Source organism: Musca domestica, unplaced genomic scaffold, assembly GCF_030504385.1.
Source record: "Musca domestica strain aabys unplaced genomic scaffold, Musca_domestica.polishedcontigs.V.1.1 2, whole genome shotgun sequence".
NCBI lineage: Eukaryota > Metazoa > Arthropoda > Insecta > Diptera > Muscidae > Musca > Musca domestica.
In genome coordinates this window covers 35,126,433-35,149,448 of record NW_026712249.1, presented here as the reverse complement: position 1 = coordinate 35,149,448, position 23,016 = coordinate 35,126,433, and the positions used below count along the sequence as shown (strand labels likewise).

The 23,016-nt window shown below is 34.3% G+C and overlaps 1 protein-coding gene across 2 annotated transcripts in view; it reads right to left on the bottom strand.

Moving 5' to 3' along the window:
- Nucleotides 1-285: 285 nt before the first annotated feature.
- LOC101896595 (integrin alpha-PS1) overlaps nt 286-23,016 on the bottom strand; it is a 188,551-nt gene continuing 165,820 nt past the window's right edge. For both annotated transcript variants that reach the window (XM_059122116.1, XM_059122117.1), the window contains 7 exons: nt 8,794-8,900; nt 6,819-6,952; nt 4,132-5,519; nt 3,920-4,062; nt 3,507-3,851; nt 1,465-2,151; nt 286-1,379 (listed from right to left, as the gene is read on the bottom strand). In XM_059122116.1, coding sequence (XP_058978099.1) covers nt 1,134-1,379; nt 1,465-2,151; nt 3,507-3,851; nt 3,920-4,062; nt 4,132-5,519; nt 6,819-6,952; nt 8,794-8,900 — 3,050 coding nt within the window. In that variant the 3' untranslated portion in view covers nt 286-1,133. The remainder of the gene's footprint in view (nt 1,380-1,464; nt 2,152-3,506; nt 3,852-3,919; nt 4,063-4,131; nt 5,520-6,818; nt 6,953-8,793; nt 8,901-23,016) is intronic.

Here is a 23,016-nt window from a genome sequence, read left to right as displayed (position 1 = left end):
TTAAATTTTCTATTTGAAGTTCGGTATCGGTACTACAGTCTATGACAAAATATTACTTATGTAGGTCCTCGTCTTCACATAGCCCCCATATAACGATTGTTATTAAAACGGTATTTGTTACAATTTTTTTTAAATTTTCCCTCCAAGTGGTGGAGGGTATTAAAATTTCGGCCCGGCCGAAATTAGGCTCATTTTTACTTTTATAAAAGGCAGTAATGGTTTTGTTTCATATTTGTTTTTGTTTTTCAAAATCATTTTTTAATTAATTTAAAACTTACATTATAAACTAATTACTACACATATATAAAATTACAAAATACAGACTAATTTTTTTTACAAAACAAATTTATCTTAAATTAATTATTTAAATTAGGCTTTTGTTGGTTGTGTGTGTTTGTTTTTCTTTTTTTTTTCTTTGATCTAAGCAAATTGTTTAAATAAACAAATGACAAATTTTTAGAAAATTTCCCATTTTCAGCTAGGCTAACCTAAGTGGAAACGTGTTTATGTTTTTGTTTTTTAATGTAAAGAATAAGTCTAGCTTAACAATAATTTTTAAAAAAATACCAAACAAAAAAATATATACAAAATTTACTTAAACAAATGAAATATGGTGTGGGTGTGTGTTTGTTTTAAATTAAGTAATTCGATTGCTGCTGTGTTACATTGAAAAAAAAATATTAGCGTATTCTTGTTGATGACCCCCCCTGGTAAAAATGGCACAGGTGAACAAAATTTGTTAACTTAAAAAGAAAAGAACAATTTTGTTTTTGTTACTTGGGTATCTGGGAGTAGTGAAGTTATGAAGATAGGGTGTTTTTTTTAGATGAAGTGGGGAGGATAATATGGCTTCCCGGCTTCTTGGATTTTTTGTTTTAATGGACCTACAAAGAGCCCCAGTCTATAACACTGGCCTCATTGTCTATATTACAACTATTATAGTTGTAATTATTGTTATTATTATTATTATTGTTGTTGTTATTGTTATTATTCTCTTGTTGAAATGTTTGCCAAAAATCATAAGTATCACTATCCTTCTTTGTTGTTTTGCTACAGCAATTTTTGGGTGGCTCAACCGTTTCCGGTCTCAATTTCTGTTGCTGCATTAAATCCCACCCAACTGTCCCTTCTTGTTAGAAACCGCGAGGATTATTTTTCTGTGATGAATTTAAGAATGGCTTCTCTTCGTTCATTTTCTCCAAATTTCCGCTAAGCGTTGGATCCGGTCTTCGGCGCTTGAAGAAACCACACTTCCACATGGCATAGGTGAAGAGCGCCAGCAGCAGCAGGCCTCCAATTATGGCCAATATGATAATCCACAGGGGTGTGGCTGTGTCACGCTGCTGACCGCTTAATTCGGGATAGGCACGTGTCTCCACCTGGGGAAAAAAGAAATAAAAAAAATGGAAATTAAATTTGGTTTTGGGGAACGAAAAAAGAGAAGAATAGAGAAGTTCTACTCACCGTCAGTGGCTCTGACGTCTGCGTCTGTTCCACACTAAATTCCCTGGGTATTTCAACGTGAGCCGTTGAAATAATTCGCACTGCATCGGCTCGCGGATGCTCGGACACCAGTGTTGAATTCCAAAGACGGGCCTTAATATGTACATAGGCCTCCGTGTTCGCTGGCATGTTATAGATATCACACTGGATTTTAATACACTGTGCCGTCGCCTTGGTACAATCCAATTCGACAATTTCACGTTTCTTGTTCTTGTGATCGCCACGGAAATCCATAAAACGTTCCGGTCGTATAATACGTGTCAGTGTATCGCGTCGCAGGCGATTCAGTACACCGCCTATGCTAGATTCTTCATTTGTTACCTCTTGTTTGCTGCTGCTATATGACGACTTTTCCATATACATACGATGGGCGAATTGTGTCTTGTTCAACGGTCTCATCATATACGGTGCTGGTCCCAACAGCAAATCATCGACAATGAGGTTCGTTTTCGATTTCGATTGAAGTTTGAGGGGATTTACATATTCGGGTGCAACGAAACATTCGCCTTGTCGTACATTATCGATTATCGGCATTTCTTCCAGATACAACAGCCATTTGTCGCGTTTGTCTTTTTCGCTTTGGATTTGATGCGGCCAATAGATGGTCAGCTGGACTTTGGGTGCCTTCCATGGGCCTTCGTTGTAGATCTAAAAAAAGAGAAGAAGAAGAGGGGAGATAATTAGTTACATAATTCGACATTTTTCGAAGATTTTGACCCGGTTCTCCAAAAGAAATGACTACCGATTAATTTCCTAACAGACGAGACTATCAAAATGTTAATAGGGAGGGTATATTTAGTTTGTCATTCCGTTTATAACACCTCGAAATAAAAATTTTAGACCCGACCAATTATATATATTCTTGATCAACATAAAATAATAAGCCGATTTGGCCTTGTCCGTCCGTCTGTGGAAATCACTCTAGCTTCCGAACGAAACGAAGTTTAAAAGGTTAACATTTTGCTCTGATGTGGTCTTGACCGTCTGTCTGTGAAAATCACTCTAGATTCCGAACGAAACGAAGTTAAAACGATAACATTTTACTCAGATGTGTGTAAGGTCTGCAGAACTTTTGGTTTTATGGGCTATATGAGACTTTATATGGGGGTCTCATATAGCCGACCGATTGAAGGTTTTTGGGTGTTTTAATCACAATTTAAACCCAATAAATTGAAAGTATGTGTTCGCATTATGTAAGACACATCCTTGCATTGAACTGTCAATATAGGTCTGAGTTATGGCAGAGTAGCCATATAACCGTGCCACTAGATATTCGGTATTTTCAAGAATTGTGTCGCACTTTTCAAATTTCAAATTTCGTATTTGAAGTTTCTAATAGGCACTACATCCTATGACAGGAAATAGCTCATAGAGGTCCACGTCTTCGTATAGGTCCTATACAACGGTACCTCCCAATATTGGGTATTTGGATGATTTTAGCGAAATTATTTTCCGGAATTGTTTCATGTTTCGTATTTGAAGTTTCTAATGGCTACTACCGACTGTTATAAATTTTTTTCTATGCAGGTCCAGGACTTTGTATAGGCCCCATATAACGGTATCTCACAATACTCGGTATTTTGTTGATTTTAGCGTCATTATTCACCGGAGTTGTTTCAAATGTCTCATTTGAAGTTCCTAATGGCTAGTACCGACTGTGATAGAAAATTTCCTATGCAGGTCCAGGACTTTGTGTAGGCCCCATATAACGGTACCTCCCAATATTCGGTATTTTGGCGAGTTCAGCGACATTATTCACCGGAATTGACTTAAATGTCGTATTTGAAGTTCATAATGACTACTACCGACTGTGATAGAAAATTTTCTATGCAGGTCCAGGACTTTGTATAGCCTCCATATAACGGCACCACCCTATAATCGCTATTTTTGTGATTTTAAAAATTTTTCCACGGATTTGTTTGCCGATTCCATTCAAATAGATGTGGATACTCAAATATACTGATTTTTCCCTCGTTATTAATATTTTCATATTTTTCTCTTACCTGATAGGTATGCATCACTTGTGAGCCAATATCTTCCATTGTCATCATGGTGCTATCCAAACGCATTTCACCACTGTAGAAGCTCTGTTCGGGACGGGCCCAACCTTGGAGACTCAATTCCGCTCTCTTAATAACTCGTACATCTAATTTCTTGGCCGGTTTCTCGGAGCCCACCAACTTCGAAGTGGTATTGGCAAAAATATCGAATGTTAAGTTGCGTTCATCCAACTCCAGGCCGCTGGGGTCGAAACGTATTGAGACCTGGGCAGCTGTGCCGCGGCGCATGGGATTGCCCAGGCTGCAGGCTACCACAGTTTCATTGAAACGACTGCAAATGGCGGTGCTCTGCAAAAGAGAAATCAGAGAATTAAATAAAATTTGATTAAAAGGGTTATAGTACGCCCTCAACCTACCGTCTTAATGGCCGCAATATAAGCCACACTCTTTTGATGCACAATAAACAGCTGGGTCTCATAGGCCGAATCGGCTGAATTGCTGACATTAACATTCACGCGAATCTCTTCCTGTTCACCCAAAACCAAGGCATAGTTTTCATCTGCAAAGGGAAAGAAATTCCGAGGGAAATTAAAAATTAATTCTTTATCAGGCTTTTTTCAATACTTACTCTCCATATTCAAATCCAGTTCGGCACTCAATTTCAAATTCGACTCACAAATATCATCATCACCACAATCCTTTTGGAAGGTACCCTCAAACTCAATATTAGCCTGGGTTTGATCTAAAATCGGGTTCAAACCCTTTAGCCCAGAATCGGGTAATTTTGTCTCTACCAAGGTATAGTTAAGTTTAAATTTAATTGGACTCTGGATATCTCGTGTATTCTCCTTAATATAACCTATCACCCGGTGACATGACAAACGACCATCTGTTTTCACGGTGACTTCACGTTTTATGACATTGCTGCGTTTATTCTCACGATCGAAAAAGACCCGAGAGAATTTCTTATTGGGTGCAAACGTCTCCGCCTCAACGGTGTACATAAGTTTCAAATCGATATTTGCCGCTGTGGCCTCATAGGGGTCAATGGAACAGCAGGCCTCAAAGGTGAAGCAAGTTAAATTGCTGAAAGCATCCGAAACACAACCACTCTTGGTGGGATCAATGTTTTTCAATTCTTTTCCCCTCCATTTGGTTTGTATGCTAATAATGGGCCTTGACAGCAAAGCCACCACGGCCGAAGAGTTATAGGCTCCCACCACAATATCAGGATACGAATTACCATCCAAATCAGTGCCACCGGTTATGGAACTGCCAAATGTTTGTATCGCCTTTGGCATCAGCCCCAAATCGGAGGCCTGTATTCTTTGAGAGGGTTTGGCACTCAAACCGTTACGGCTGCCCAAATAAATATACACCACACCATCATCTTCATAGGGCGCTCCAATGGCCAAATCTTCGCAGTTGTCCTTGTTAATATCTCCAATATTGGCCAAGGCCAAACCAAAGCGACTCTCAAACGTCCCCGTCAACTTGAGGGTGTATTTGTAAGGCAGTTTATCATTGACATTTTGATAAATATACACAGCTCCTCCTTCGGATTTGTTGAAATAAAATGGGGCAGCCACAATCAAATCTGGTTTCTGATCACCGTTAACATCGGCCGTGGTCAGTTCATAGCCAAACGAGGAGGCAAATTGTTCTCCCTCAATTACCATGTGTATGGGTATGGGGTTACGATTATCCTTATCGAAGATGACCACCTGACCGTGGCCATTTGCCCGAGGTGCTCCAGCCGCATAAGACATGCGCTCACCAAAATAACGTCCTCCCGTAACGGCCATACCCAGGTAGCTGTATTTCTCTATCGTGGAGGTATCCGAATGGTCACCATAGTACATGTTCTTATCACGTTCCAAATATTCACCACCAATTTCTGTTACAAAGACAGTGCCACGCCATGTGTAGGGCCCGGGGGTACCCAGCACCATGGTGTTGTCATCCAACAAGGCGCCAGAGGTGCCCACCTGACAGAAACCATAATCTTCATGGGCTCTGTAAATGAAAGCAAAATAAATTATAAAAATTTAAATTTTAAATAAATCATTTTTATTAGACAAATGTCCTTCCTTCCATAATCCTTTAACACATTAGTTGTTGTTGTTGTTGTTGTATTTGACCTGGAAATGTAGTTCTTTCACGCATCTCTTTTGTTTTCCATGCTTGCTTGTAATCTCTAGTGTGGAGCATAACGTGTCTTATCTTTGCTATGCTTCTGACCAGACCACCTCAATTATGGTAATAATATCACACTTTGTGGTTGTTGTTTTTAACTTGTCAAAATGTCATAATGACACGCATGCTTTGTTTTTGTTGAAAGTGAGTTCGAAATGACTTCTATGCATGCATATCCTTGACACAAAATATGAATTAAATTTGGAATTTAAAAATACGTTTTTTAAATGGGTCGCCACGAGCAAACTTTTTTCCGTTGATGTAGCATACTTTTAGGCATTATTTGTTTACACAGTGACTCGCAAGAGGTTTGTTGCCTAAAATATTTAAAAGCTTTGACGATCGGCAAATGTAATTTATATTTTTATTTTGCTTGACTTGTTCTCCAAATTATATTGACTTCCTCATTCCCTTTGAACCTCCTCAAAATAACCCATTTAGACCCCACAAAATTTATATATTTTTGATCAACATTAATTTTTAATATAGATTTAGCCATGCATACATAAATGACTTTCAGTAAGAGTTTATCATGTTCCGGATTTTTTTTTAATTCGGCCCTAAAAACTTTTTAGCGAAGGGTTATAAATCGAAAAACTTGACCATTTATTTAAAACAAAAAAATATTTTTTTTACTAAAATGTTAAAAAAAGGCCGCAATACTAAATTTGAATTGAAGATTATTGCTTCTTCAAAAAGTCTCACGCTCCCAAAATTTCATTAGTCTCATAAAAACAAATTAATCTTCCAAATGATACCGAAACAAATGCTCCAAAAATGTTTTTTTTTGTAACCAACAATTATGGTACGAATTTAAAATAAGCAAATATTTCTACAAATGATGTAATGACTTCATTTTAACCACCTTTTTTCCAATGGCTCTTTATGTTGTACCCAAAAAGCAGGGGATCGTTAAAATAAATTTAATGCTATTCCTTATCAGCCATCAGACGCCATCAACCATAACAACACAGCCCAAAAATAAATGGCAACAACAACCGGCGAATGTGTTAAAAAATTAATAACTTAATTTATGTTGGCTTTGGAACATAAAAATACCTAATTCCTCTAGGCAACAAATAAAAGAGTTTTTGTACATAAAATCACTCACAAACATACCTTTGCACAGTACGACCTTTACATGGCTCATAAACTTCATCGTAACTCAACTCATTGGTCAGCACATAGCATAGACCTTGGCCATAACGATTATCGCGTACTTTCGTTATGTAACGATGGGCGCAGACCAAAACCTGGAAAGATAAATAGAAGAAATGTTAGAAAACATGAAATAAAAGCATATTAAGAAGAAAATTAAGTAAATCTTAAATATCCAGTTTCAAACTAAAAATCTGAGAAATATTTTTTTAAGTTAAAAATATTCTTTATTTTTCTATAGGAAAAAAAAATCTTTCTTTGGAAAAAATATCTTTATCTATAAATAAAAAAAGGACTTTTTTTTCTATAAAAAAACTACTCCATCTCCTGAGGACTGATTTTTTTTATAAAAAATACATCTGGCTCCTGAGAACCGACTCCTCATACATAAGCCTCCTGAGAATCGATTTTCTCTATAAAAAAAAACTCCACCGTCAGCTGAGGTCTTATTTCTTTCTATAGTCAACTGAGAATCGATTTTTTTTTTTGGAATTGAAAACAAGTTAAGAAGTATCTATCGATTTTGCTGCAGATGTATACCCTCCATGTCAGCTTATTTAAACATATTTGAGATTGCATTATGATTATTCAAACTCTTCAGCATTAATGGGAGAGGTTTCGAAGAAGTGGGCCAATATTGTCCATTTCATATCTGACAGAAAATAAATGCTGGGAGGTATCGGGTTTTGACCTTTTGTGGGGAGGTACGAGATGGAGTGGGCCGAAAAATTCCATGTTCACATCAGATCTTTGGTTGAGGGAAATATTGAGATATACCAAGTTCGAAAATAATCGTTGAATTGTTTAATTGTTTAACAAGTTATGAGAGATATAAGTATTAAAAAATTTGTTACTAAAAATATTGAAATTCGAGAGTTAACCTGCGCATCAGTCAGTCGGATAGACAGACGCACACCTCTAGATCGATCTCAAATACCCCGAAAAGGATTTGGTACAAGGCTCTAAAACCGTTATTTCTATGAGGCACATTTTGCGCGTTTTTAATAATATATACCCTCTGTAGCCATATGGCTGAGGGTAGAAAAAAAGTGCCTCAGACAATTTTTTTCCATAGAATTTTTTTAGTTTTTAAGACTTTTCTTTTATAAAAAGAAAATATCCGTCTCGGAGGATTTATTTCTATTCTACAGAAAACATCCTTAGTCACCTCAATTTTTCCTAGAACAAACGCCATCTACATTTCTATTTTAGGCAGATTATTTTTATAGAGGAAAGTGCCTCAGTCAACTGAGGGTCGATTTTTTCTATAGAAAATTCTCAGTTTTTAAGGTTATTTTTTATTAACATATTATCAGTCACGGAGGATCGATTTCTATTCCGCAGGAAACATCTTCAGTCATCTCAATTTTTCCAAAAGAAACGTCATCTACACATCAATTTTCCATATTATACAAAGTGGTTTTGTACACAATGTATACTTTTAGGCCTATTATTTTTATAAAAAAGGGCCTAAGCCAACTGTAAGTCGATTTTTCTACAGACAATTCTCAGCCTTTAATGACTTTCTATAAACTTAATTATCAGTCTCGGAAGATCGATTTCTCTTCTATAGAAAACATATTCAGATACCTCAATGTTTTCCGAAAGGAACGCCATCTACACTTCAATTTTACATATTATTAAAAATGGGGTGAGTACGCAATGCATACTTTTAGACGTTAAAATTAAAAATTACTGCTGGAGGTTTCCTTACGGTTGGACTATTTTTCTGTAGAATAAATTGAAAAAAATGACTCAGTCATTGATGGTCGTTTTTTACAGAAAAAATCGTCAACCAATGATGACCGTTGCCGCAGTTGTTACTCATTTTAGCGCCTTAATGTGTGCATTGTAAAACCCATATTGAAGTGTAGATTACATCCTTATACTTTAAAAATATTGATAATCTTATGGAATATTGAAAAAGTATACATACCTTGCCGCCTAAACCTTGACTCCGGACGGTAACACCCAGCCATTGGTCCTCTTTGATTTCATCCTCAGAAGGTTCCATTAATTCCTCTACATCATCGCTATCGTATGCTGGTGATGATAATAACACGATTATAGAGAGCAAAAGCGTGAGATACCACAGATGGGGAGAGAGAGAGAAAAAAATGATAAATGTTAAAATGATTGAATTTCGCTGTATGTAAAAATATGTGTGTGTGTGTGAGAGAGATAGAGGGCGCTAACATTATGTTACGGTATTAACATTAACAGAGATGAGTTGTTGGTTGGGTTTATGTTTCATATTTTAAAGTGTGGGTGGTGGGTGGAGTGGAGAAGAGAGGAGTAGGGCATTACAACATATAACATCGAATAAAAATTATTTTACAAAAGAATAACAATAAAATTATAATTTATGTAAATTAAAATAAATTTAGATGAGTAAACAATTTTGAATACATTTTTTAAAGGACGGTGGGGTGTTGAGTGTAATTTCGTGTGTGGGTGGGGGAATTAATGTTAAGTTATGATATGATGTGTGTGTGTTGAGAGGTGTAATTTGGTGTGTTTGTTTTTTACTGTGGGAATGTGTATTGTGTGGAGTGTATGTGTAATTCGTTGTTGTTTTCTACATAATTTACATTCGGGTGTAACGAGTAAATGGTTTTGTTTTGTAAAATTTTGGAGATTAAAAAAAAACAAAAAATAAAAAAACGATCTAGGCGGGAATTTAAAAATATAATATTCTGATTATATTTTTACAATATAAAAAACATTTAATTCGAAAAAAATTATAAAATTGAAGGAAAAAATATGGCAGATAATTTTTTAATATGTATTATTTCCAGAAAAAATTAATTGAAAATATGCTGGTAGTTTTTACAATATTTTGTAATGATGATTTTGGGAAAGGCAAAGTGCGTCAGATTCTCATTCACTTGTGAATTATCGATAGCTTGCTATTCACCAAAGTTGTCATATCAAAAAGCTGAAAAAAGCCAAGTGAGTATTCCCTCCGCCGGGATGAAATTATTATATTATCAGAAAATATTGCAAAGCTGTTTCGTTTTGAAAAAACACTGCTCTCCTTAATAGAGAGTAATATGAAGTTAAGTCAATAAGGGAATATCTTAGACTTAAGCAATCATTAAAAAAGTATTTAAACTCTGAATTCGTTACACCCTTATGTTTTTGTGTATGTGTATAATAATTTCTTTGTTTTTGTTTTGTAATTAGAACATCAATATTTAGTGTGACATAAAAACATAGTTTATTTTTTATAAATTTTATACAAATACTCAACTAATGGTTTGTGGCTAGTTGAGTTAAACACTTAAGTTTTAATATTTTTGTTTAACATTACATTACATATATACATTCATACATTGTTTTATATACATTAAAAAGAAGGAACATACAGTTAAAGCTAAATGTGCAGGTGGTATTAGTGCAAAATACTCAAGAATAAAATATAGATATTGAGGAAAACAAAAAATAAAGGTAGATTATTAAACGGAAAGAGGAGATAATAAAATGAAAACACTTTTATTAAAAATAAGTAAATATTTTCAGTATTTTTCCTAGTTATGAACTTGTTCATAGAATTCAGGAAAGTGTTCATAAGTAATATTCGCCTTAAGATTGTTTTCATATTATCTTGAAATATAATCTGTTATATGATACTACTATTATGCCAACAACATATTCTATGAATTCGTTCATAAATTTCATGTCAATGTTCATAAATGTTATTTTAAAAGAATTTCTGAAAAAAAAAACAAAATGTGTTTTTGGAAGTGGTTTGGTTAGGTTTACATTTTTAATATTTACTTAAAGTTTGAAATGCAATCTGCCTATGAATTTTGTACATAGTTTTAATGTAAATGTTCATATATTTTATTTTGTTCAATGAAGTTGTGAACTAAACTCATTTTACTTTTCAAAACGGTTTGGCTACGTAGAAATTTATAATATTTACCACAATTTTACTTGTAATAAATAAATAAATTATTCACTCATTTAAGTAATTTATTCATAGATTTTATGCTAATATTCATAAAATTTATGTGCCGTAGATTTTTATAAGGAAACCATCAAAATATTTTTAAAAGAGAGAAATTGTAGTAGTAGAGAGAAGTTTCAAAAGAAAGTATACAATTTAGAAAAACTTTGGAAATAACTAAAGCCCCAGTCGAAGGCCTGTTACTTAAAAGAATATAACTTTGGAAAAACTTCGGTTCGAAAGTCGATAATTCAAATAATGACTCCCGAATCGATTAAAATAACAACATAATGTAACCACTTGTCTGATAGGTATTTTCATTTGCTGATACATATATTGTCCATATCGGTATATCAAATATTCGGGTCAATCCCCCTAGAATAATTAAACTATTTTTCTGGAATAAGGGTACAAATACCTGCCTCTCGAGAGGTTTTACTTAACTAGAGTTGTTCCTAAAGACGGAATAATTGTGGATAGCTAGAAATAATTTTCGTGGCTATTTAAGAAGAATTTTTCAGAGTTCTTATCGGGACTTTCAGGTGGATTTTCAACGACTATTTGAAGAATAAAACAGCACAGTTATCATTGTGGATTTCTAGGAAGAATTTTCAGAGCAGCAGTCAAGGATTTTTGGAGAGATCGAGGATATCGAGGGATTTTTTCCATTTTTGGAGGATACTCCCTTAGGGACTACAAACCGGAATTTTTAAAGTAATTTTTGAGAGTCTCAGTCGAGAATTATTTTCAATATTATTAGAAGGACAAGAAACAAGGAGTTTTTCAATCTTTTTTTAAGGATTTGAATAACTTATAAAGGAATTATATGCATAATTTTGGAAGGTCTAAAATCATGGCTTTTTCAATTGGTTTTAAAGTTCATTTTGTAATAATCTTTGAAGCATTGAAGTCATGGACTTTTCTCAGCAATATTTCAAAGTCTAGAATCAGGGATATTTTCAATAATTTTTGATAGACCAGAGTTTTTTTATATATTTTGAAGGACTAAAATCATGGTTGTTTTGATAATTTTTAAAGGACCAGAATCGTGGATTTTTGATGAACAAAAAGGAGGGAGCCAATATCAAATATATTTACAATAGATCTTGTGTTAATTAAAATGTGTGAAATTTGAATAGAATTGGATCCTCAATTCCCATTTGATGAGAGTTATTATTATTGAAAATATTGATTCTTTGTAGGGGAGGGCGATATTAAGGGAGGAACCAGAAGGAGAGTTATCGTGCGCACCAGCCAACAGACAGACGGACGGGCGGGCATCACTAGATCGAGTCCAAAAGTCCTGAAACGGGTTTGGTTCAAAGAGACCTAGGGTCTAAAACCGTTATTTCGATGAGACACGTTTTGGCCGAATCAAATGATATATACCACCTGTAGCCATACGATTGAGGGTATACAAATAAAATATGTTCGTTATTTACGTGAATTTTGGAAGGACTATTAGAACTTCAATCATGAATTTTTGGGTCCCTCAGAGTGTTTTAAACCGGATCAGCTAAACTTCATTGACTTCTTTCAAGAATATTTCTTTGAAACCACTCTCAGTACCATTGCCTTAAACTTTTTGATATACCAGCGATCACTTGACTTCTAATTTTCTCATTAAATGCATTTGTAAATGTCATTCTCTGACCCATATTTGACACTTTATTGCCCGACATTCTACACATTAATGCCATTTAATATAAGACCACAAAGTGCGGAATAAAAAAAAGAGAAAGCTCTATCAAAAAAATACTTCATAGATTTAGAGGTTATGAATGAATTATATGCGTTAATGACAACAGAGATCGGTCGGTCATACCTGCTGGCCAAGCAAATCATTCATAAACTTTGAAAGTAAAAAAGAACAACAACTACCCATAAAAAATATGAACAATAAAAACAAAACTTTTTTCCAATGATGACCTGCTGTTTGGAAAACAAGAAATGGGGGAAAAACAAAAGAAACATTAAATCCAAAACGATACAACCTGGTCGGTTCGGCTTCTTTTCTTAATAGACTCCCTAGCTTACAGTAGCCAACGGCTGCTGCCACTTAAAGGCGGGTTATTATTCTGGTTGAAAACAATTTGCTGGAAAGGGGGGAAGGACGGGAAAAAATGAGGAGAAAAATTGTTCCAAACACATGGCGAGTACTTTATGTAGTACTTGGTTGCAAGTTGCAACATAATAAGTCAATGGAAATCTGTTGAGAGAAATTCAGAGGCAAAGAGAGAGAGAGAGAGAGAGAGAGAGCAAGAAGGGCTTCGTACCGATATTGAGGTAAAATACTATCAGTCATTGAAATAAATGATTATGAACAGGGAGGAGAACCATTGCTGGCACCCAACTGCAACCACAACTAGAATGCCTTTAAACTGGGAAATGCATGTAACGGAATGGCAGAAAAATCAATCCAACCATTGATCGATTGATTCGTTCGTTTGATGGTTGTTCAACAACAAAACACACTCACACGACAACAATAATCTCTGGCTGGCATCTATCGCATTTGATGGCCGTTTGATTTGGACGTGGACGACAACGACGATGGTGATGATAGGAGAAACCAGTCGTCAGTCTGTCAGCAGCAACACTATAGCAACAATTGATTTTAAGCGATCAAATGTTAATGCTGTTGTTGTTATTGTTGTTGTTTTTGTAGGAAATCAAGACGGGAGAACTTGGGGAAAATACTACGTTGTTCCATTTGATTAAATTTCTTGTAACTTGAATGTCTGTCTAAACAAGCGTTTAACTGCATCTGTTAACGATAAGCGACGACCATACATACATACAGACGAACATGTGTGATATTGGAGATATGAATATAGGTATGCATGTATGCCAACATGTAAGTTAGTAAAAAGTGGTTTAGATTGTGGAAATTGAGTTTGAAGTTACCTCAAATCAATGCTGCTTGCCTTTGAGGAACTTTTTGAATGAGGTGGTGTAAAGTGAAAAAAATAGAAATTACCGTAAAGGTGTCAAGACAAAATAACTACGAATTGTGGTATGATAATGAGAGGAAAAATTAAGAGGGTTTTTGCCAAACCTTTAAGGGCTATATAATGGGTTTTAATAATTTTTAATTTTTTTAGTATTTTACGCCACATTAGTTTCTATTTTTTTCTGGATGTCTGGAATTTTTTTGGAATTTTTTTAAGAAATTCCGTTGCTGTTAATTTGAATTTATTATATTTTTAAAGAACATCCAATTGATGGATTTCTCTATATTTTTTAAAAACCTTCATTTGCTTTAAAGATGGATTTTTTGGAGACCTTCGAACTTGGAATTTTTCGAAATTATTTTGAGGGACCTTTAGAAGCTCTAAATAAGAATTCTTTTAATAATTTTTTGGAACAACTTCCTGGGAAATGAACGAGATTTTTTTTTTGTAAATAAACATTTTTTTTGTTTTCAATAATTGTTAAATATATTTTCAGTGGCTCCAATATGGAATTTTTCCCAATATTGTGAACGACTTCCATTGTCCCCAAACGTGGATATTTCAATTTCCAAATTTGGATTTATCGAATAATTGTTTGGAAGACATTCAGAGACCCAAAGAGGGATTTTCTAGTTGCCCGCAAAGTAACTTTTTGTAAGTCCTCCAGTCGCTTCACGTCGGAATTTTCTTATACATTTATAATAAGCCTCCAGTGGCTTCTAAATACAATTTTTACCATTTGATTTTCTATTGGATCTTAACGATAATTTGCCAATATTTTTAAGGACACCAAACTAGGATTCGAAATAATTTTTTAAAAGACTTTCAGTGGCCCTTTGATTGATTTTTTCTCTAATCTTTGAAAAAGACTTTCAGTGGATTTTTTCTCTAGCATTTTGAAGAATTTCTCTAGCCTTTGACTCCAAAGTATGAGTTTTGATTAACCTTTTTTTTTAAATTATATTTTTGAAAGGCCCTCCTTAAATTTGATTTTCTGTAATCGTGTGAAGGTATATTTTTTGAAGGACTTTCAGAGGCTCCAAAAATGGACTTTCACAATAACATTTTAAAAGACCTTCAGTGGCCCAAACGTGGATTTTTTTTCGGTGTTTAAAAAAATAAAAAGACTTCCAGTGGCCCTTAAATGAATTTTCCGAGGCTCCAAAACGGGATTGCCTTTATAACATTTCAAAAGACTTTCAGTGGCTCCAAAAGCGGAATTTTTCCATAGCTTTTTGACGAATTTCAATGGCTTTAAATCCAATTTTTTTTTTCAATACAATTTTTTAAAAAGATTCCTCATTTGACTTAGCGATAATTAGTCAATATTCTTTGAAGAACTTTTAATGGTACAAAGCCGTGATTTTTAATAATTTTTTGAATGACTTCTAGTGGCCCTTAAAGCGGATTTTTCTGCAATCTTTCGAAGTGGCTCTAAAAATCGATTTTTCCATAGCTTTTTGAAGAAATTTCAATGGCTCCAAATCTAATTTTTTCAATAAATTTTTTAAAAGTTTTCTCATTGACCCTAAACGATAATTTGTCAATATTGCTTGAAGAACTTTTAAAGACACAAAACCGTGATTTTTATTAAATTTTTGAAAGACTTCTAGTAAGGGCCACTAGAAGTGGATTTTTCTGTAATCTTTCAAATGTCTATCTTTTGAAGGACTTTCAGAGGCACCTAAAAGGGAGTTTCTTTATATAATTTTAAAAGACTTTCAGTGGCCCTAAAAACGGATATTTCTATAGTTTTTTGAAGAAATTTCAATGATTCCAAAGTTAAATGAAATTTTTAAAAAGATTTCTCATTGTCTTCATCTCTTATATGTGTGCTATAGGAAAACGTGAACCCAAATTTTCAATGTTCTGCCACCGGAGCTAGAACCCATTATAAACTACAAATACCAATTTTAAGACATATCCGTGGGAAAGTGTGGCAAAAAATCATCAAAATACTGAATAACCGGAATACCATCATGTGGAGGCTGTACGAAAACGTACCAGAACCCATTACGAACTACAAATACCAATTTTTGGATTAATCAAGTTTCGAGATTTTTAATAAAATTTTGAAAGTCTTAAAATTGAATTTTTCAATAATCTTTTGAAGGATTTTCATAACAACTTTTTAAAAATATTTTTGATGGCTCTTAATGTGGACTTTTCCATAATCTAAAAAGCAAGATTTACTTTCTACTCTCAGGAGTGCTCCTGCTTGGTTTCGAGCGAGTTTCACTGGGTCTTGTTGTAAACATCTTTGAAGAGTTTCATCAGGGACTAGAAGCGGCGGACAAGAAACAGAACCTTTTGAAATATATTTCTATGAATTTTCGCGTATTGGGAATGTGTTTTTTCATATTTCCCTGAAAGGGAGGTTTTTCGGTGACTTCAAATATCGATATTTTAAATATTTTTTTTTAAATAACCCCCATTTGGGTGTCTCCCCAGGTGGAGCGTTTTTATTATTTTATTTAAAAAATTGTAGGAATATAAACTTCCAACGAGGGAAATTTTTGAAAAATTTTCTAATTTTGGGTAGTAGTCGGAAATCACTTTTTGGGAACTTCTTCAGATTAAAAGGGATTTTTAACATTATTTAAATAGAGAGAGACTGATGAGAGACTGATGAGAGACTAATGAGAGACTAATGAGACTTTCTAACCTGGCTGCTTGAGTGGCCCCTCTTCAATTTTCCTCGTCGCTCCCGACCCCTTAATGATTTCAACAAAACACCGAAACAAAAGCAAATCAATCGACGCGACCGCTAGTAATCAGTTTTCCCATGTAAATGAAGCGTATAATGCACATGTGCAACTCCCATTAAATACCCCCTTCCCTCTTCTCCAATCGAAAACAAAGGTAAAAGTGTTGAAAAATGATCTATGGTAAGTGATTTGCCCGTGAAATGGCCTCCAGGGCTAACATTAGTCGTTACAGTGAACTTGAAAGCAAACCGAGAAGAAACACCAAAATCTAAAGCATAAATTCCAATTTTAAACCGAAATCGAAAAGATAACCAAAAAAAAAAAAAAAATATTTAATGGAATGATGGAATCTCAATGGCGGAAAAGTGTGGGTCTTTTGTCCACACACAAATTGTATCGTATCGTACGAAATGCATATTTTCTGTCATGATAACTGGAGGTAGTTGTCAAGTCTATTTAAAATTTCACACATTTAATGTGGAGAGGGGAACGGCGTTTTTTTCATTATTTTCTTTGCCAATTTACATTAAGCTGAAGTGAAAGCTTTTGCTCCTTTTTCTTGGCTGATTGGTTGGATGGATGGATGATGATTATGGCAAGCTCCTCCGGTATGCCCACACCAAATATTTCAAGTTTGGTTTTTCTTCTCCTTCCTTGTCTCTCTCCTAGACGGCCAACCGACCTGCACACCTATTGTCGACGACAACATACATCATTTTCGATTTATGAAAATGTTTTTCTCAACTCAAAAAAAAAAAAAAAAACGAGGGAAAAAATTAAAATTTTATGTAAAAATTTGAACGTTTGTTGTGATCGTCGTTGGCGTTGCTACGTTCGATGCTGTAAAACGCAATCATAAGTCATTTTTATTGATTTGCGCTCGTTTCAAGTCTAAGCCTCCAATATCAACGATATGGGTTGGTTCGTCCGCCGTAGATGCAGGCATATTGGGTTTGGAATTCCAGCCAAAACATTTGATGTATTTTATGAGAGCTTCAAAAATTAGGTGGCGAAAGTTAATATTTATGGCATTTGCATTTTGACTTCCAATTAGTTGCAAATACCGAGACTGAGTTTTTGATTTACAGAGAGATGTTCGAATCTGAAAAGTAAACTCTGATAGAGATTTTAACAATCTCGAGGCCGTCCTTTGTGAGTTTGTCGCGAATTTGGACTTGCAAGCTGAGTAAAGTCAAGACAGATTTTAAGAATTTTTAAGGCTAAAATCTATTTTGTTTTTGATTTTTTTAACTCTGACTTATACATTTTGAGACGAAATTCCAGAGTCCAAAATAGTGATTTTTTCAAAATCTTGTCTTTTTGAAGAAATTTCTGGGTTATTCTAAGTCTTGAAATATTATCAAGGCTGGTATTCTTTAATTATCAGAGCTTTATTTTTTTAAAGAAATTTCAGACGTTTCAGGTGTTGGACTCATGCATTTTTTAAATTTCCAGGACGCCAAATCGCATATTCGGATTTTTGCAGGTTTTTTTTGAGATTTTTAGATGAACTTTTTGTTTTAAATTTATTAATTTTTGTAATAATTTTCGGATCTTCGAGTCATGTTCTTAGGAGAGGCTCCTAGGTTTAATTTTCTATTTTTTTTTTTTTTGATTTTAAGATTCTTCTGAGTGTTCTTTGAAGGGTTTTCTAGTTCTTTGAAGTTGAAATCGTGGATTTCTTAGAACCAATTCAGTTTTTAAAATCGTGGATATTTTTCGAAGTACTTTCGGTGAAGGTGTTTCTGAGCTTTTTAGAGCCAAAATGTTGAATTTTTTATTTGAATTTCGGGATCAAAATTCGGAGTTTTTAAAGGACTTCAAGGACCAATGTCATGGATTTTTATAAGGATTTTTAGAGTTTCAAAGGTGGCTTTTTATAAAGGATGTCCTACATGGAACGTGGATTTTAATAAAGGGTTTCCAGAGCTTCAAACGTGGATTTCTTGAAAGGATTTTCAGAGCTTCAAATGTGGATTTCTAGAAAGGATATTCAGAGCTTCAAACGTGGATTTCTTGAAAGGATTTTCAGAGCCTTAAACGTGGATTTCTTGAAAGGATATTCAGAGCTTCAAACGTGGATTTCTTGAAAGGATTTTCAGAGCCTTAAACGTGGATTTCTTGAAAGGATATTCAGAGCTTCAAACGTGGATTTCTTGAAAGGATATTCAGAGCCTTAAACGTGGATTTCTTGAAAGGATATTCAGAGCTTCAAACGTGGATTTCTTGAAAGGATTTTCAGAGCTTCAAATGTGGATTTCTTGAAAGATTATCAAAGATTCAAACGTGGATTTTTCGAAGGATTTTCAGACCTTCAAACTTGGATTTTTCGAAAGGATTGTCAGAGCTTCAAACGTAGATTTTTCGAAAGGATTGTCAGAGCTTCAAACGTAGATTTCTTGAAAGGATTTTCAGAGCTTCAAACGTGGATTTCTTGAAAGGATTTTCATAGCTTCAAACGTGGATTTCTTTAAAGGATTTTCAGAGCTCCAAATATGGATTTCTTTAAAGGATTTTCAGAGCTCCAAATATGGATTTCTTTAAAGGATTTTCAGAGCTCCAAATATGGATTTCTGGAAATGATTTTTAGAGCTTCAAACGTGGATTTTTGAAGACGATATTCAGATCTCAAACCTGGATTTTTCCAAAGGATTTCAGAGCTTCAAACGTGGATTTTTTGATAGGATTTTCAGCGCTTCAAACGTGGATTTTTTGAAAGGATTTTCAGCGCTTCAAACGTGGATTTCTTGGATTTTTTCAAAGGATCTTAATCTCGGATTAAATTTTAGTTTTTTCTAACGATTTTCCAAGCTTCAAACGTTTATTTATTGAAAATATTTTAATCGCAGATTTTTGGCGGATTCTTGGATCGCTGCCTTTTTTCAGTCAAAATTGTTTGCATGAGTTTTTAGACCACTAATCGTGGAATTGGAAGAATGTTTGGCCTAAGATAAGGCATTTTTTAAGGACTTGAATCTCCAATTCTGGATTTTTTGAAAGATTATGGGAGTCTCCTAACGTTTTTTATAAATATTCAAATCATAAATCTTGAATTCCAAAAAATATTTTAAACTTTACTTTTTTAGGTCTAAGAACGGCATTTCAGATTGTAGATTCTAGTATCTTGAATTCTTTCAATTGTAAGGGTCAAATCGAAGCATATTCTGGGAAATTTTTTTTTTAATTTTTTAAATCCCAGAGTTCTGATTTTAGAATCGCAGATTTTTTAAGGATTTTCAAGCCTTCTAGAATTTTTGGGTGATATTGAAACACGATTAATAGTATTTATTTTTTTTTCAAATAATTTTAAAGTAGTTATGAGGATTTGAAAAAGTGGAAAAAGGAAGGATTAAGTTCTAATATCGGGACTTCTTTTACAGCTATGTTTTAAAATCTAGAGTTTTTTAAAGATATTCAGAGAATAGAAAATTTTAGTTTTGATGGCAGAACCTTTAAACGTGTTTAATGACTTTAATTTTTCAAATTCTGCTGAAATGCTCTGACATGCTTGTCTCCCTACTGTTCCCCTGGGTATTAAAAGACTATAAATTCTTCCAATTTTGTTTTCTCCTCAAAATTGCAACATATTATCCGGGTCATGGCCTCTATAAATATTAACGTGCCGAACTTCCGTCATTGTCGTCAAAGGCAAATTACTTAAAATAAGCTGTACAACAATTCCATTCAACATCAAGCCAGACATTTCCAAAACCTAATGAAGCATGAATTTTGGCTCCTTCTTCAAAGAAAACAAGAAGAAGAAAAAAAAACAATTTTAACGTCAACCATATGCTCTCGAAATGACTACGTCAGCTCGAAAAAGAATTCAAAAGCATGGCTTCACAAACCGAAAAACAGCAAATATTTAAAACGACATTTGGAAGTTCATAAACAAAAAGCGGCGATACCCAACCCAAGTCATCATCCCAAGGCATGAAATGAAAATATGTTTCTTCTGGCTGCCAAGGCTCTGAACTTTTGCACAAGCCACGATACGCATTCATCAAAACCCAAGTTTAAAAAAAAAAAACACCCAGCAAATCCGAAACGAAACCACTCACACAGTTACAGTTCTTTTTGGCTGGGAAAGATGACACCCAACCAACAGCCTACCAAAGCTGGCTGTGGCTGGATGCAATTTAAATCCAACCATAAACAGAACACACATCCAACACCAACAACAAATATAGGCTACAATAACACCACAATCAGCCGGCCGGCAAACTTGTAGAGTTTATGTGGAGAAGAGCCTGCAAGTCATCTTGACTTGGAAGTCTGACATATACACACACACACTTCGTGGAGCTATGTGACCAAACCGCCAACCGACAGACCGTCCGATCGGCTTAATAACTTTGCTCTGAATACCACAACGTTTTTTGTGTCTCCTCAGTTGAGTCTTCTTATTTTTCTTCTTCTTCAGGTCTGATATGGTCGTGGTTGACTTCTCAGTTGGTGTTACCGTTGTTGTTGTTGTTGCAGTGTTGGCATTGTTCGCACTTTAGTTTTTATTGTTCAATGTTAAGGCAACAAAAATGCGTTTAACTTTTTTTTAGCAAAGTAGGAATAAAAAGACTTATGATGACTCCATGATCCCCTCCTCATCCCCAAAAGTAGAGTAGGGTCTCATAAACCAAACGAACGTCATATGATAATGATGTTGTGGCCCAGATGTAGGGAAATGGCGGCAGCTATGAATGTGGGCGATTTTTGTGTTATCCTATAATTTGGAACTGACTGGGGCTTCAAAATGAACTTGAGAACTAGTATGGTGCTATATTTTTAAGCAGGGCCTAGAATTTTGGCTGGTCCAGATTCGCAGCATTTTGAATTCGAGAACTTGTATGGTCTTATATTTTTAACCAGCACCTAAAATCGTAGACTTTTTTATGATTTGTAGAGTCTGGAGTCCTGCACTTTTTATTGCAAAAATTTGAACTGGATTAAATTGCAGCATTTTTTGAAGATTTTTAGATTTTGAAATGCAGGACTTTTGCTTTAAGAATTTTGCATTTTTATGGGTAGAAAATGTTGGTCCTTGAAAGATTTCTTAAAGTTTATTCGGAACCTTGATTTTTGAAAGAACTTCATACCCCAGTATCTTAACTCTTTCAAGAGTTTAAGCCTTAGAATCAAGCATACTTAGAATCTGAATTCGAGGACTTTGAGGATCTAGAATGAAGAATTTCAAGGTCTTGAACCGTGATTTTTTAAAACCTAGATCCAGAATATGGTGGGTTCCTTGAAAGGTTGTAGGACTTGGAGTAATGCATTTTTGTGGGTGGATTTTGAGGGATGTTTGGAATCTATATTTTATGTAAGATCCCTATATTTTATGTAATCCCAGTTTTAGATATGTGGGATAGTAACTCTTTCGAGAATTTTAGTCTTAGAATCAGAATAACATATTGTCTAAATTCATGAATTTGATGATCAAGAATCGAGGATTTTGGAACCTAGAATACTGGAATTTAATGAAGGGCTTTTCTTGTTGAGAATCTTGGAGTTTTCGAAGAGATTTTCAGGGCCTATAATATTGGGTTATATAATAGTGGGTATAACAGGGTGAAGTTATAGGAGGCGAGATGTTCGTAGATGCTTAGAAGGATTTCCAGGTCCTAGAATGGCGGAATTATTAAAGCTCTGGAATATTGATGGCTTTTTCGTCTACAATCGTTATAATTTAAGGAATTCTGGGCCTAGAATGGTATATTTTTTAAAGATTTTCAAAACCTTTAATGGAAGATTTGTTGAGTATTGTTTTTGAGATATTTTTTGAAAGTTGTAATGCAAAAATAGTCGATTTTTAAAGGATTTTCAAAACCGAGAACAGGAAAATATACAAAAGATTTTAAGGCCCAAAATCTTGATTTTTAGTGGCATTAAAAATTTTTGGATTTTGGGAAAGATTTTGAAAGATTAGAATTGTGTCCTTTTGGGAGGTAAAAATCAAGGATGTTCTTAAAAATTTATTTAAGAATTTCCGTCCTAAGCCCAGTCCTAGAACCCAGAAATAATTTATACAATTTGAAACCTTTAATCATGGGTTTCGTTAAAGATCCAAATCCAAAAAAACTTAAAATCGTAAGTTCCTGATTCGTAAACTTTTGAAATCGATAATTTGTTGAGGCATTTCAGGGCCTACAATGTAGCATTTTGTAAAAGATTTCGAAACATAGGATAAGAGATCTGAATTTAAATAATTTTTTGTGCCTAGGATTGCGTTTTTAGGATTTAAATCATGGATTTGTTAAAAAATGAAGGGGCGGAAATATTCTGAACTTTTAGAGTATTTTGTGTAACAATTTTCATGGTCCTGAATTTCAAGGATTTCGGGCCTAGAATAGTGAAATGTTTGATTTTTTTGGGATAATAATATCTCAACTATTTCGATATTATATCTAATTTAAACAGCTGATAAACTGATGCTAGAAGTCAATAGTTAAGCCTAAAGAGCTATTCCGGAATATATCACCTTAAACCAAATAATTCTTATAATTTCTCTTCCGATTACAAAAATCCGAAATGAAATATACCCATTTCCC